The following is a 17572-nucleotide window of genomic DNA, read 5'->3' as shown; positions in this document are numbered from 1 at the left end:
GCATCCCAAGTAGGCCTGGCTTATTACTGTGAGATGTAAAAAGTTAGAGGGTCAAAAGAAGACCTCCGTTAAAGCCCATCAGGACTAGGAATGGGGGGGGGGGGCTGGTGTGGCGACCGGATTCGTCACAAGGTGACAGGTAGGTGTCTTCCCCTACAAGGGGTTGAAATGATCATTTTGGATTTAGAAAAATTAGTGCTTGATGGGTTCTAAGATTGTTGAACGAAAATCAAAAACAGGTCAGGTTGGTGATCTGTGAGACACTTCTGAATTGATTTTGGCAAGAAGGGGATGATTTTTTGAGGTGCATTGTCACATTTGATGAGACAGAGTCCATCATTATACTCCATAGTCGAAAATGGCGATTAAGGAGTGGCAAAGGAAGGATGAGGGCTGCCCAGTGAAGGCCAAATCCTGTCTGTCAGCCGGAAAAGTTCTTACAATGATTTTTTATGACTCAAGGGGAGTTTTACTCATTGATATTCTTCACAATGAACAAATGGTGAATGCCATTTAACAAATGGTGAATGGCGGCTTACTATTGTCAGCTGCTATAGTCAATAAAAGCTGCCTACCGAAACAAAAGATGAGGTATGCTCATCAAAGATGTCATCTTTCTCTATGAAAATACCAGATCGATCACACACCGTGATTTTGACAAGGAATAAATTAGAAAAACGCACTGGGAAACCCTTGACCACCCTCCCTAGAGTCCAAATTTGTCCTCCTGTGACTATTTTTTATTTGTGCCCTTGAAAAAATTGCTTGGAGTGGAATGATTCGAAAACAATAAAGATGTTGAGGAGTGTGTGCGCAGTTGGTTGACAACTCATCCTCAAAATTTTATGAACAAGGAATATTCAAACTTGCAAATCGTTGGCAAAGTGTGTAGATCTTACAGAAGACTATAGAAAAATGATGAAGGTATGAATTGTGTAAATTATTTATTAATCAATAAATCTATTAAAAAACATTACCACATATATTTGATTCACCCACATAGTTCTATTGCTGCTGCAGAGGGATGTATGCCAATCAGTCAGAATTTTGAGTATCAGAGATTTTGCAAATGTTGACATTTCATAAGGGCCGTTATTAAAAAAAAAACAATAAAATTATAGAAATCTTCAGAAGACTTATTATATTTAATATCCTGGATTGCCTCAATGTAAATTCTTTGAAAATTGCTTAAAAAATTTATGTTGGGGGAAGTGTTAGCATTAAATTTTGGATAAATTAAAAAATGGGAGGGCAGTTTTCACTATTTTGAATTATTGATTTTTGTATAGTGGTTGAAGAAATTTGAGCTTTATTATGATGAAAGTATTTATTTACAATTATTCTGAAGTTTAAATTCAATCGGATTTAGGGGTGGGGAGTATTTAACATTATTTCTAAACAATTTTAGCCTTAGATCACAAAAACGTATTGACTAAAATAGTTGAAATTTGGCACAAATATTTGGCCATCTACAATTCCACCTTTGGCCTGATTTTTGACCCCGTCAAACAAGGATATCACGTACCTGTATGTATTTTTTAGTAGACAAATTTTTTTAGCCTGGTTGAATAACATCAATTTAAATTGGGCTGACATTTGAAGTAAATGCAAGGTCCTCCACTAATCCTATAATGGTGTAACTTTTAAGCCGTAAAAACAAGCGGTTTGAACGTGACCAGTTGTTAAAATATCTGTTTTTTACTTTAATTTTTAAAATTGAAAATCCTAATGTATCTAGTATTAACATAGTCAAAATGAGAATATTTAAATAAAAATTTCTGAATTTTTATAATTTCTGATATTTTATCAGTTCTTCAAATTGTGGATGTTATTAAAAGTGTTACAAGTGAACAAGGGGTCAACTGTTAACAAAAATCTTTTATTAAGAATTTTGATTTTTTCATCATTTGTACTTTTAATATTGCACATTTAAAAGATAAAAATGTCATTTGATTAATGTGGTTCAAATGAAACCCAAATTTTTTACTGTACATTTTCATCTTTTTTGTAATTGTGCTTTAAATATTACATAATTAAGTCATTAATATTTAATAACCGTGTGATGTATTTGAAATCAAAATATGACAAGGGCAACACAAGAAAAATTATGTAATTCTTTGCCAGTTTTTTATTGCTTCATCAATTTTCTCTTTTAATATTACAGTAAAATTTTTCACACTTCCATGGTCAGTACCCTAGTGGTTCATTAATTTGTTTGCTTTTATTTATAAGTATAATAGTGTTCCCAGTAAATCAGTTTTGTGTTGTTTAATAATAATCCAAGTCCTCAGGAGGACTAAATATTTAGTTTTATCTGCTTATTTTGTTGTCTGGAGGAGATCACTCAACAAACTGAGCCCTTAAAAATGTTTGGTATTTAAAACACAGTTCAGCTAGATGTAAAACGTAATAATATTATTAGCTAACTCACAATTATGTAGCGAGATGTAGAATATGTTTCTTCCGATGTCAGCATATGTTTGAAACCTACAACTTGAAATTGAATTGTGGAAATAAATGAAAACGTTTTTATAGATAAAAATAAAAGATGTTCTGCATGAAGCCTGATAAATATCTAATTATTTACTGATTAAATTTATAGATGACATAATTTAAATTTATTTCGCAATTTTATTCAGTTTAATAACATGTTTTGGGAATAAGTTCTATCATCAGTTTAAATATATGGATCCATTACACTAGGGAAGAATAAAAACATTTGTAAATGCACATTGCTACAGAAAATACAGTAAGTATAGATAAACAGAACTGGAAACAGCTGTCTGATGCAGAGTTCTTACAGACACATTGTCTGGTGGTTACAAGTTAACTATACTGTATTCAGTTAGCTTATAGAGTGAGGAATAAACAAATGTTGCGTTTGTGTCAGTGATTTCATCATGATTCTGCTGAGTCGCATCCCTTGCATCAGTGCCGATTCACATTGAGGCTATATCTATATACTACACTATAATCATTACTCATGTATTAGTCACCATCTTGTAGTACTCATGTAATCAAACATCTACAAATTTTATATTATGAATTCCATCATGTAACCAAGTTTTTGTTAAAACAATAACCAAATAACTGCTACTAAAAAAAAAAAAATGAAGTTAAAAATTTATTTAATTTAGCTCTTATACCATGTATATTTATAATAAATTTATAAATGTTTAATTTGATTAATGCTAAAAAACATTTTTAGGAGTTATCATTAATCGAATTGTGTTGAAAAATTCTTCCAAATTGGCTACTATAATACACTTTGCTTAAATCAGACATCCTCAAAAACACTTTTTTTACCTCTGCTCTTGCTACACTTCATTTTCATCTTTTAATCATGAGCCAATCTTAGAAGTTTACTTCTCTGTAGAGTGAGGACATATTATAGGAGAATCTGATACCACACCAGACATTTGCTTTTGGGCAGTTGTGAACAAATTTCACCAATTTGTGTTGATTTTTTGAGCCCTTTACTTGACAGTTACAGCGATTGACAACTTATGAACATGAAATGTTGCTTCATCAGAAAATAAAGTTCTTTTAGGAATATTTAGTTGATGACTAACATATTATACTATTTGACAACATTCATCTAGTATGGGATTAATAATACTTAATAGTACTATTTTGGATTTCATTGGAAAGACAGTAGAATTCTTTCGTGTTTTTAAAACTTTTTTACGCCTCTCTGGGGAGTGTTTTTTCAAAATGCTTTTTGTTCCCAAAAATAGTTCACACCATTTACATTTGTCTCTTAAAAAATTTCTGATAGACTCTCATATAATTTCTTTGTACAACAGTCATTTATCTTGTTTCTGCAAACCAGTGTATGCATTGTGCTGTCTCTTGTCACGATGCCTTGATACTGAAGTTCAGGCTCATTATAGCTTAGCTTGTGCAACAGTCTTAATGCAGTTACCATCTGATGGATAATAAGTAAACTAAGCTTAATTGTTGTTGCTTCAAGATTAGGCATAAAACACTAAAAAATGCTGCAAAATAAATAGTGCTGCAAAATAAGATTACATTCATTTTAGAGATACCCCAGAGTTCTTTTTTCGGATATTCTTTATATGTATAACAAGATTTTTTAAAGGGTTGTTTTTGTTTAGGTTAGACTTGAGGCTTCTTCAGTTCATAATAGAAGAAAACAAAAATTGTTGAACTGGTTAGCGACTGCTGAGGATTTACTCCAGTCTATAGAATTACAAATGGCGGAAGAAATGGGTAAATGTCAAGAGGAGTTATTTTCTGCTCAGGACGATATTGATGTAAGTTTGTTTTATTAAATTCAGTTAGTTTTTTGCTTACTGTAAGTTATTATCATGTACATTATTGTTAATTTTTTTAAATGAAATCGGTTGAATAAAATTAATGAAAAAGATTCATTGTATTTTTTGAGCAATGATAATATATAAAATAATATAATTTGACAAACACATTAAGTTAAAACGTATGTTTGGGGCTACATTGTTTCAAAAATTTAACAATAATGTTAACGACTGTAAAAATGAAATGTATTAAAAAAATATTTAAAGAAATGTTTACCCAATCATTCTTTTTAATCACAATTTTCCTTTTCTTATAAACCTTTATTGTATTTGGATAATGTTAATATTTCATGATTACATACTGTTTATGAGTCTTAAGTGTGTTTGATATGTTTTAATAAAATATAAAATGAAATATTAAAAATAACTCTTAATCTATACACACATTAATGTTTGGAAGAGTAAACTGTTTAATAAGAGTAGTTATTGTTTCTTGAGCAAAGACTGAATGACAGGAAAGCCAGTAATATAGAATGGCCACCATGATCCATCTAGAATTAAAACCATCAAATAAGTTCAGAATCTCCTCAGTATGGTTATTAATGTTTTTTTGTGTTTTTTTTTAAAATATGTATTTGAAATTCCATACTGTTATAAAATTGTAAAATAAAAGGTCATCTGTAAAACTGATTATATATTTTTTCTTTTATGTTAAATAATAAGTTTTTGTGTAGGTAAAGGAACTGGAAACAAAGACAAGTTGTCTTGAGAGAGACATAGAAAAGTTATTAAATGAATTAGTTGGTAAAAAACTGACAGATTCTAAAGAAATAAGAGAAATTTTAAAGGAAAATATTGTGGATCAAAGCGATGTGAATAACAAACAGGTAATCTCTAAGCAGTCATTAGAAAAGCAACCATTGAAGCATTCTGTTGATTGTAAAATTTCATCATCAACTCCATCACTAGGTATGTTTATACTAAAATGAAACATTTTGAATTCATTTAACAGAGGAGGTTACAAGAAAGTGTGTGTATATGTGTGTGTGCGTGTATGTGTGTGTGTGTGTGTGTGTGTGTGTGTGTGTGTGTGTGTGTGTGTGTGCGTGTGCATGTGTGTGTGTGTGTGTATGTGTGTGTGTGTGTGTGTGTGTGTGTGTGTGTGTGTGCAGTACACACACATATACACAAAAGGCATTTTAATTACAATAACTTTGTTAAATGATTAATAAATGAGTAAATTTTGTTATCAAAACTTAGAATTTAATTCTAAGAAAACGTTTATTTTTAAAAAACAAAACTTAACAGAAAATGTTACTACTGGTTAACAGATGGAAAAAAAAAATTAAACAGCTTTTTCTTAATTTTAAAATTCATATCATTCTTCTGTTAAGTTTTGTTTTTATTAATAAAAGTTAAATTTTTTTTCATTTTCATAGACTTTATTGTATCAATTTTCTCAGAATTAAATTCTCTACAAAGTTTGATAATAGAATTTACAAATGTATTAGTTATTTATGTTATTGTATTACAAACCTAAAAAAAAACTTGTTTTTCATCACCAAATTTTTATGTTTTATAGTGGATATCATGAAAATATGGAAGATACAGTTCTGGGATTGTTTTGTTCAATTTTTCAGATCAAAAAACATAAGTCATCATCAAGCTTATTTCTTATATAACACCTTTAAAATCTAAGTATGGCTTCATTTCACTGAGAGAATTGAAACCCGGGTGAAATTTTTTGTTAGCTGTAACTCTATAACTAAGCTTTTTAGGACTTGTTTGTATTAACTTTTAAAGCTCTAGAATTAGTTCCCAAATTATTTCGCTTTCTTCTTGAATTATTCTATTATGAATTTATTTGAACTTAAAACTTTTAAATTCAGGTGCTGCTGAGGTATTTTGTTTTATTATAATTAAACTTCTGTGCTAAATTAAAAAAAATAATTGTAATAAATAAATTCAATTAGCTTATAAAGTTATTTAAAATGTTTTATTTGAAGGTTGGCATGTAATTGTACAAAAAGATTATTTTTTATGAAAAAGTGGATGCAAGCACATAATTTAGAGTAGTTTTATTTTCTCAGTTTTCAGAAAATTGCAAAAGCAATTATGACCTAAAAAAAGTTTTGAATAAAATATGAATTTGATATTTTTAAACTTAAATGATCTATATAACAAATAATTGATCAAATAAATAACCTGGAAGATGCAAGTAGGCAATCGGCTTAAGCTTTTAGAGCTACCAGTTACACTATTCTAAATTTGATTGATGCCATAAAATAATAAATATTTAAGTAAATATAGCACGGTAGAACAACTGTCCAACTTTTTTGAATAACTGAACTTCTTTGACTGATGGTAGAATAACTGTCCAACTTCTTTTGTTTTTGTAGGGATTTAACCATATAGACCCTTTTAAGATTACTGATTATAATAGAATCTTACTCTGAATGTCTTAGATTAACATCATTTTATAAGTTAGGAAATTTCCTCCTCTTCTGGAATTGAATTTTATCCTATAAAGAAGTCAAAACTCCTTCCTAATCAGTTTTTAAAATTTTTCCTGCTAACAGTTTAAGGAAATTGTAAAATATCTAATCTTTTCCCAAGAAAATAAATATCAGGTATTATTTTTGGTAAAATAGGTAACATAAAATTCAGGTGAATTAAAAAAGTTTTTTTTGCTTGGAACGAATTGTATTTTGCAAATTTTTCACTGTAACAGACAAGGTTTTTTAAATTTTTTGAAATTCTTAACTTTTGCCCTGTTGAAACATATAACATATAAATTAACATGATTGAAATCTATAGAAATCTTAATGTGATATCTAAATCTTTAAAGGAGTGTATTAATGAATTTTGAAGTTTCAAAATTAAATAGATTAGGAGTCTGACAATGAGAAAAATTTAGCATGCATTATTTCATTAAAAAATAAAATTGAATGAAAAACGTGTCAATTTTTCATAATAAAAAATATAGCAATTTTTGTGCATAATCATATACATGGTGATAAACTAAAAAGGGGTTAGGAACTGTAAATAGCTCCTTATTTGATATTTTTTTATTTTATTGCATCTACACGGCCGGAAAACAAGGTTTCCGTGTTTAGTGTGCCGAAAAGGAGTTACACCTTGGTCTTTAATTTGGCTATCCCCTGTGTACTTCTTTATACAGTAATTAGATATTGGTAAGTGTGTGTGTGTGTGTGTGTGTGTGTGTGTGTGTGGTGTTCATTCACATGCTTGGAGATATTTTTATTTCAGTTAGAAAGCTGGATAAAAAATAATATTTTATTTTAGCTTACCTCTTTATTGCAATAGATATGAAGAATTAATTTGTTACAAGTCAAAATACGTAAGATATAGTAGACGATGATAATGTAATTATATAAATATAAATGCTCATAAGTAATTTAAATATATATTTATTCATGTAGCAAATAAATAATATACATTTTTAAAATTTCATTAATTTTTAATTCTACAATTAAGTGAAGAAAATAAAAAAATTTCTTACTTTTTTGTTTAATTTTTTATAAATCTAATTTGTATGTTAAGTTTTTCCATATTGACACAGTTCCTCTTTAACATTATCACTATGTGCTTTTTTCTAATGAACTGGTAGCCAACCGGTTGCTCTTATTTTGTTGATCAGATATAATGCTACAGATTTCAACATCTTTTTATAATGTATTAATAATAAAAACGTATGTTATATCAAACATGAGGGAGGTCAGATGAGAACTTGAAATATTTTATGTCTCATAAACACAATGCAATATTTATACCTCACTGAATTTTGTCTCAAATTTCATCAGTGCAGTAAATCATGTCTCGATGTTTCCTAAATACTACTGGTACATATAAAATGGTCTTTACTTCACTGCCTATAAACGAATATGACTGAGCTGGTGTGGAAGGATGTTGATGGGAGGGATGGATGCTCTAACCGTCTTTGGATTCACATCGCTGGTCAGTAGCATCATATCAAAGCAAGTTGTTCCATAGTGGTTGGCATTGTATTATTGTGAAATTGCTCATGAATGAGAGAGAAACTTTTTGGTTTTGGAGTAAACCCTCTGAAATTTAACTAGGCTACATGTATAGTTTGGCATATGACATTGTCATGCACCCAAGTCTATCATTGGGCCAGCAAATTTAAAGGAGGATGTGCTGTAGAACACAGTAGGTGTTCAAGAACAAGTATGACAGATGACAACATTCCTTTGATCTGTGACCTCACTGAAGACAATTGGCACGATGATAGTGTCTTTAAAAGTGTGTATCGATCATGAATGTGACCATTTCATTATCGTAGATCACCTTGGATTCTGAAGTATGCTAGGTGGGTTTCAAGACTTTTGACACAAAATCAGAAAAGGCCTGACAGGAAATTTGCCAAAGGCTCCTGAATTGATTTAGATGAGAGGAAATTATACTTTGCGCTAAGTATGTCACATGTTATGAGACATGGGTCCATCATTACATTCTCAAATTGAAATTGGTGAGTATGGAGCCCCTGTAAGGCAAAAACACATCTGTTGGAAAAGTCCTCGCAACTGTTTTTTTGGGACTTTTGCGATTTTCTCCATGAATTGCTACACACTACTGCTAGGTACTATCAGCCAATCAGAGATATGATTCTTCTTCATGACTATTCCAGGTCTCGTACAGAGCTCCAGATGAAATTTACTAAGAAATTAGAACTTCCCTCACAGAGTTCAGATTTATCACCTTGTGATCCTTTTTGTTTGGGCCATTCCAGGATGCATTGAAAATACATCAATTTGAGAGTGACAACAGAATAGAGGAGTTCATGTGCAATCAACACATCCCCAAACATTTAATGAAGAAGCAATTCACAAGTTCCTCACATGTTGGGAAAAACATGTAGAACTTAAGGGAGACTGCATAGAGTAATAAGTACGTCTTGTATTTTTATTCAGTACTAATAAATGTTAAAAACAAAAGCATGGTTTTTGGTTTCTGGCATTTCTCCCACCACACCCCATTCAGTCGTCCTAAAGCATTAGACCGAATGTCCGTACCACAAACAGCTACTGTTCCTCAAAACGGTTTAGCGACCAATATCCTAATTAGCTCCTAGAGCTTACCTAACTGCATGAGTGGAATAAGCGTGGTGCCCTACACCACTCGCTAAAAAAGCATGGTTTATATTTCACTGATCTTTCTGCATAGCCTTCAGTTATTCAACATGTGTTTCAGTGCTTTGGACCTACATGGTTATAGTAGGTGGTAGCACGCCCAGGGTTCATTTCAAGTGAAAGTTCTTAGAAAGCCATTACTTACTTTCAAGTGCCACAAAAGTTTTTTTGCAGGCATCAGCTCATCATCAATGATGTTCTTTATTGATGATCATCAATTCTGCAATTACTGATGTAGCTTATATGTTATGGACACTATTGAAATGCTAATACCATTGATAATTTGATATACTGATACATGACTCATATCCAGATGAGGTATATCATTCATTTACTGTTATGGAACAATTTTCTTCCATCATACCTTCAATTTTTGTAGTGGATTTGGTGTCACCACTTGGTCTAGATAAGTCTGTTATAGAATTAACATTGTATAGAAACTTTTATCCCATTTATATACTTGATAAACATGTCACTATACTAAAATTTCTTATATTGATAAATTTCAACAGATTTTGCTTCTTCACTGCTAAAAACTAATTATTGAAGCAAAATTCATCAAAGAGGAATAATACCTTCTTTGATGTGTGTTGTACGTAGAACTATCCTCTTTTCACTATTATTACACCATTGTTTTGTGTTTTGGCCTCATGCTGTCTCATCAATCATTCTTTCTTTCAATCATGTGTAGTTTTTGCCAGTTGCAGAACAGTGGGATAATGGTGTGGTACTTCAGATTTTTTGTATATTCTCTCCCTCATATATAAATAAATTTCAAATATTCCTTTGATTATTTAATAGCAGATAATTGAAATTACAGCAATGATTAGATTTTGGTATTATATTTTAAAGGTACTACAGAAAGAAATGTTCCACTGAATCACAGTTTGTCAGAATTACAGGATCCTCCTTTCTCACATTTGAAACTAACATACAATCATCATTCTAGTAGTGGTGGTAGTAGTGGTAAGTTTAAATAAATTACCATAAAAATAAATTTATTTAACATTATTATTATTATTATTATTCGTCTGATTGAAGAAAGTTTTAGGTATATTTACTTTCTAAAAACCACCTACTCATTTTGCTTGAAATAGAGTTATTTATTTCTGAAATATTCATATTACTTTTAACATTTATAAAGTTTAATGTTTATAATGGAGATATTTTTGTGATTTTTTTTTAATTCTCTGTAATGTCCATTAAATCTAATTTTAAATATTTTTTCATTATGTTTACTTGTATTTAAATTCAGCCTATTTTTTATTGTTAAAAATGAATGGGAAAAATCCTTTAAAGTTGATTCTAACTCTTTTCTTTGTGTATATATGGGGTTAAATCTTTTAAAACAAATTACTTAATAACAGCTGATCAGTTTTATACATTTTTCATAAAATTTCAAAATTTGTTTGTTTTACTTGATTGTCAGAAACAAGCAACTAAATGCATGTGTCTGAAACTTCACAGCATACCGTCTAAAGGATCATACTTGACAGTTATCACAGTCATTTGGTAATAATTGTGCCGTTTCTATGTCAGGTCAAGAACTTTCCATTTCCAAACAACCCTGGTACTACGTTTTAGTAGGAGTGGAATCGTCGACTGAATGCAGTTTACCTTTGGTATGAAATCCTTTTACAGAAATAATGATAAATTTGTGATTGCTCAGCATGGATTTTGAAGACAGTACAGTATTTATTGTAATTATTCCGTTTCACCAATCCTTCCTAACAGGATTTTGGTTCAAAATTTTGAAGCTGCTGGCTGTACAATAAAAAAAATAGCAATGTACGAGGGTTGTTTTTTTTCAAGGTCCGATCGGTCATCAAATTAAAACCACAGTGAAAATAAAAAATTTTTTATTTGTAACAAGTACTTACATAGTTATGCTATTTCTCTACATGGTCGCCACTCCGATTTAGACATTTGTCTTAGCATGGTACCAATACCCTCGTCATAGAATGGAGCTGCCTGTGTTTTCAGCCATGTTTCTACACTGGTCTGCAGCTCGATGTCTGTGCCAAAATGTTGTCCTCCTAGCCAGCGTTTTATGTGAGCAAAGAGGTGAAAATCGGATGGAGCCAAGTCCGGGCTGTATGGTGGGTGATCAAACACTTCCCAACGAAAATGTTGCAGGAGCTTCTTTGTTACAGCTGCAGTGTGCGGCCGAGCATTGTCATGGAGAAAGACAATGCCTGATGACAACATTCCTCTCTGCTTATTCTGAATTGTCCTTCGTAGGTGTTGAAGAGTCACGCAGTATGAGGCTGCAGTGATAGTCATGCCATGTTCCATGAATTCCACCCAGAGAACTCCATTCCGGTCCCAGAACACAGTAACCATTCACTTTCTGTTGGAGAAGGTTTGCTTGAACTGGTTTACTGGGAGAATGAAAATGCATTCACTGTTTGGATTGTTCTTTTGTTTCTTCAGTTTCGAAATGGACCCCAATGTCTCGTCCCCTGTGACAATTTTGTTCAAAAATTGTTCTCCTTCATTGGGGTAGCGCTGGAGAAATGTTTGGGAGGCGTCCATTCTCATTGTTTTGTGATAGTCAGATAGCATCTTGGGAACCCATCTTGCACACAGTTTGCAGTACTGAAGTCTCTCACTCACAATGGTGTAAAGAGCTGACCTTGAAATTTCAGGAAACAAATCACTCAATACTGAAATTGTGAACCGACGATTTTCTTGAATTGCCTCATCCAATCGCTCAACGAGATCATCGGTTGACACTCGCTTCCTTCCCTGACCGCCTGCATCATGAACATCTGCACGTCCTGCTTTGTGACAGCAAATTTCCTGCACCATTGTCGCACTTTGCTGTCACTTATTGAAGTTTCACCTTACACATTACTTATTCGTCTATGAATTTCAGCTGCATTACACCCATCAGCCTGAAGAAATCGTATTACCGCACACACTTCACACTTGACGGGAGATGCTATTGTTGTAGATATGTTTACGTGCTAGCTGCGTGTTCAGAACTAAACGAAGTGATGCGGCGTGATTGAAGGCCATACTAGAGACGCCATACAACACATATGCGCAAAGGTTCATCCGATTTTTGCGCTGGTTTTTATATTGCGACCGATCAGACCTTGAAAAAAAAATAACCTTCATAAATACAGGGCATAGAAAGACCATTATACAGAGTTCACACCAAACTATTTAATGTAAACTTTCTGAAGCCAGCATTTCTCAGATTTTAGATAAAGACCTGCACTACTTCCATCCCTTCAAAATTCAAGGTGTTAATCGACAAAATAAACAAAAGTACATGTTTTTTTCAAATTGTTATCAACTGTGTAACAGTTATTAACGAAAAGCATGAACTGATAAACAACTTTTTGAGAAATAGGCTCATTTTCACTTACCTAGCATGTTGAGCAAAACTTTTATTGATGGTTCCCCAGAAAAATCACTACACTTCCTGAGAAACCACTATTCACTTTTGAAGTTGTCTGGTAGCATTCTCTTCCATAGCTGATTATTGAACATATGGAGAAAAATTACTACATTGTTGTTACCTTGTAGTTTCTGAAATTATTTACCAAACAAGGAATAATTTTCTTCTAATGAAACTATGAGCCATCTGAAACATAAGTTCCAAAGTAAATTTGCAGAATTTCCCTAGTTATGTTATGGGAACATTATACGGTCAGCCAGCTTACTTTATCTTTCAGCATTAATTCTCTTTTGCTGGGAGAATTTGGAAAATCAAGTATTTAAAGCATCAGTATCTCATACAATTCAGGTGTTAAAACATCAAATTCTGCTAGAAGTTAATTTCCATGGAAATGCTTCAGAGTGACAAGTGAGCCACGCAGCAGCTCTCTCTCTACAGCAAAGGTATGGGCCAGTTAGTAGCCCATACCAAAAGATTAATTAATATTAAAAGTATAACACTTACAGTAATCATTTTAACATTATTATTTTTTACAATAACAATCTAAAAAAAAATGAAAAGATGAGAAAAATTCACCGTTTGTATGTGGATTTTCTAAAATATAATTTACAAGAAAATCATTCTCAACACATTTTTTTCTAATTGCATCTATTTCTCAAATCTTTGACATTGAAATCTCAATAATTATACTAATATTTTCAACAACTATAATAAACTTAATTGAAAGAATAACATCAACATTAATAATAATAATTATTTAATACTAGGTCTAATTCATAAATGAAAAACAGGAATACTAGAATGAAGAAAATAATAAAAACAAATAACAGTTAAAATAATACCTTATAAAGGAAAGTAGTTAAAAAGTAGTATTTATTTTGCAAATAAAAAATATTAAAGCTAAATTCAATCTTTCTTAGATTAAAGAGTAAAGAAGTAAAATTTCATTTAATTTAAACCTATTTAAGGATATAAATATTCATACTCAAAATAATTCTATATTAAACATGAAGCTAAAATAGAAGCATCTCACTATTAATGAGAAAAATGAAATAAAAAATCCATTTAAAAGTCATATACTGATTGTTGTCTAATAAAGTTAATTTCACCTATGATATTGTTGTTACATCTAAGAAAATTCATTTCACCAGCCTGTAATTGGCTTTTGTCAGCTGATGTCAATACCCATGTTTCACTGCCATACAGATCCACTGGAACAGCTATGCTTTTTATAAAGTTTCATCATTGTACTATTCCTCACCCTGCCAAGCAATGTTCTAATAGTACCAAACATTTTATTAAACTTTTCTATCTTATTTTTTACATCTGTTTCCACAAAAAGTGATATACTCCAACCCAGAAATTTAAATTCATTCACTTGGTCAATGGTTTTATCTTCCATTACTAATTTATATCGCAGCAGATTTAATCCAGAAAAGGCCATGGAAACCGTTTTACCCCACGAGATATTAAATTTATATTCTTTGACTATCTTATTCAATTCAAACAAAGCACGCTGTAGGTAATCTCTGTTTGATATAATAACTGGATTATTGGCAAACAAAAGTCATTACAAAATTATTCTGATAAATATCAATTTTTAAAATTCTTAACCTATTTTCCATGCTCTAATCGCATTATCTAAATAAATATCAAACAATATAAGTGAAATTCCACATCCTTGTCTTACATCCGTGTCCACCTTCCTATATTCAACCTTTCCATTTCGCAATCTAACCACTATTCTTGTGACCCAGTATAAAGTTTTCAATGTCTCAATAATTTGTAAAGGAAATGGCCTCTCAGCCATTATATTCCAAAACTTGGACTCTCTGTCGAAGGCCTTTTCATAATCAATAAACACTGTATAAGGACATAAATTCCCTCCTTTTCTCTATAATCTGTTTTAATACAAAGATATCTGTGCACAAATGTCCCTTCCAGAAACCAGTTTGTTCTTCCAGCAGCACAATCTCTACAATGGGTCTTAATTTGATTAATCAAAATCTGGGAAAATAACTTATAACTAGAATTTAACAAACTTATTCCTCTATAATTACTAAGATCTTCTCTATTAACTCTTATAGATACCACCAATGCGTCCCTCCATTTCTCTGGTATTCTCCTCTGCTTCCAGTATAAGTCAAAGAAACTTGCTAATCGGACATGCAATTCCAATGTTGCATATTTAAACAATTCCATATTCAAGTTGTCTGTCCCTGGCACTTTCTTATTATGACTACAAGTTAGAGCCGTTTGTAATTCCTTAAGTCTATATTGTTTATACCAAGTATGAACACCCATGGATCATCAATTGGATGAACCTGAATGTCTGTTGACCAATGTTGCTGATATTATTCCAACCATTTCTCAACATCAGCTGAGTAAATTCCTACAGAATCACGTACATCTGCATTGAGATATTTCATAATCTTGTAAGCCTTACTCTCTCTACCATGTGATCATGTTCTATGCTGGCAACATACCCATTCCAAGATTCCCGTTTAGCTTTCCTCATTAACGTTTTTGTCTTCCTTGCTTGAGTTTGATATTGCTCTTTGAGATTGCATTGAAAGCCACTTTAGGTACAATACCTATTTGCAATTGAAAGCCACTTTAGGTACAATATCTATTTGCATATTTTAAAGTTACAAAAAAACAACCTTTTAGATGGTGAGTGAAAATCAATCATTAGTTTAAAATATTCTTATTTACAACAAAAGCTGCTCTCAAAATAGAGGAGATTTTCATAACTCTGTTACCAAATTTTCCTTTAAAAATTCTATAGTTATCTGACTTGAAGATATAGTTTCATGTGGGGTATGTGTGAGCTGTTTTAATTAACCGACTTTCAAAAGCATTTTTATGATTCCAAAGTAATTTACTTTTTTTTATCTTAGAAAGGTTTTCAAGAGACTCTGACTTCTCTGTTTTGTTTTAAGCTCTCCAGAATCTTTAGGCCCAATTGCCTCACTTCTTGTAATGGAAGATTGTTCTATAGAGTTACCCCCCCGAGTAGTTTTACCCAAAGAAGTTTCCATCATATTCAAGTTATTAAACTAAAGTGTGAAAAAGAAATAAATTTTTTTCAGAGATAAAACTAAGGTTAGCTCCTGCAGGGTTAGTTCTACCTTAGTGGGGGAGTATGATGAGACAGATGCTGACCAACCGCTGCCTGATCCAGAAACAGATGTGGTGGGTTTTAGTTCTGTTTTGGTCCAAGGGTGGTATTTTATTTCCCATCTACCCTTCATGTCTGCAAAGTAGATATGCAGGGTATCTACTTTCCTATCTGACTCTTGGGGATGCGCCTGGTAGGGGTCAGAAACCCCCACAAAATTAGTTGTTTTTGTATTAGTATATTTTGTTTAATTCAAAGAGACTCTAAAATTTTGCTACTTATTCTTTGGTTTGTCATATAAGTTTAGCTATTTGTGGTTTATTTACTATAACTAATTAGGATTATGTAGGATTTCTTTTGTAGTTGCTCATGGATTTGTTTCATCTGGCCTTTTTTATTATAACAATTTTTTAAATTCTTAAGTCAGTCCCACAGGACCCACTTTTTTAAAAGGTTCCTATGGCTTTAAGTATTAAGTTCCCTTAATACTACATATGGCTAGATTTTAAATCTTAAGTTTAAAAAATTAATATTTTACTCATTCAACCCCTTTGCTTTTGGGGGCTTAAATGTTTATTTATTGGAGTAATTATTTGCTTCAATAAATTGGCCTGGTTTGATGCAGTGTTATTCAAAAGTCTAAAAAAATTGTACTTTATTGGTGGAGGAAGGAAGTGGTTACCGTGATGCTGCTTGTCCAATGGGTCAAAAATCAGGCCAAAGCTAGGTTGTATATAGTCAAGTTTCAACTTTTTTATTCAACCAATTTTTGAAATATGTTGCTAAAACTCTTTAGAAATAATTTTGAACGTCCCCAAACCCAAAAGCTTTTAGGTTTTAAGTTTGAGTGGCTTAAAACTTTGGATTTGTAAATAAGTTTATAAGTACTTCCATCATGCTAAAACGATGGAAAAGTAATCTGTAATTACTATACAAAAAGCCAAAAATTAAAAATGGTGAAAACTATCTATTCCCCTTTTTTAATTTTGTTCAAATTTAATTCTCTATTTATAAAAAGTTTTGAATACTACTTGTTGAACCAGTCCTGAAGATATTAATTAAAATGTAGGCCAACATATGTAGGTGCATAAATCTTCCAGAAATTCTGATACTTTTTTTTGACTAAGGTTGTTTTAAAACACAGACATAGCCAAAAATCCTATATCCAAAATTTTGGTTGAATGGTATATTTTCCTTCTATAGGATCTGCTACTGGAAAAGTAAAAATTACTTAAAATATAAAAATAATACAACCGAGATAAAATTGTAAATTTATTTGATAGTAAAAGGTCAAACTACCATATAAAACAATTTACCTTATTTATGAATTTAAGTATACAAATAATACTCATAAATATGACAAATGTGAAATATGCAATATTATATGTAATGATTGAAAGATTGAAAAATAGTGGTAGAAAAAAGAGCATTTAAAAATTAGTTATAATGCAAATTATAGAACACTTAAAAATAATAACATCCATTGTAGAAGAACTTCCACTAAATACATAATTAAAAATTTATCATTTATACTGCTTTATTTATTTATTTCTACTTTAAGCAATAAGCAGAAAAATATTGCATTTCTAAATAT

The 17572-nt window shown here is 31.3% G+C and overlaps 1 protein-coding gene across 1 annotated transcript in view; it reads left to right on the top strand.

Annotated features, from left to right (window-relative positions):
- LOC142321455 (TBC1 domain family member 31) overlaps positions 1–17572 on the top strand; it is a 129149-nt gene that overhangs the window by 107332 nt on the left and 4245 nt on the right. The window contains exons 17-19 of the mRNA XM_075359549.1: positions 4119–4277; positions 5012–5246; positions 10301–10414. Of these exons, the coding sequence (XP_075215664.1) occupies positions 4119–4277; positions 5012–5246; positions 10301–10414 (508 nt within the window). The remainder of the gene's footprint in view (positions 1–4118; positions 4278–5011; positions 5247–10300; positions 10415–17572) is intronic.

The sequence above is a fragment of the Lycorma delicatula genome, chromosome 3, assembly GCF_047948215.1.
Source record: "Lycorma delicatula isolate Av1 chromosome 3, ASM4794821v1, whole genome shotgun sequence".
In the NCBI taxonomy this organism is placed as follows: domain Eukaryota; kingdom Metazoa; phylum Arthropoda; class Insecta; order Hemiptera; family Fulgoridae; genus Lycorma; species Lycorma delicatula.
Note: the sequence above shows the minus strand (reverse complement) of the source record. Positions and strands in the feature narration are given on the sequence as shown.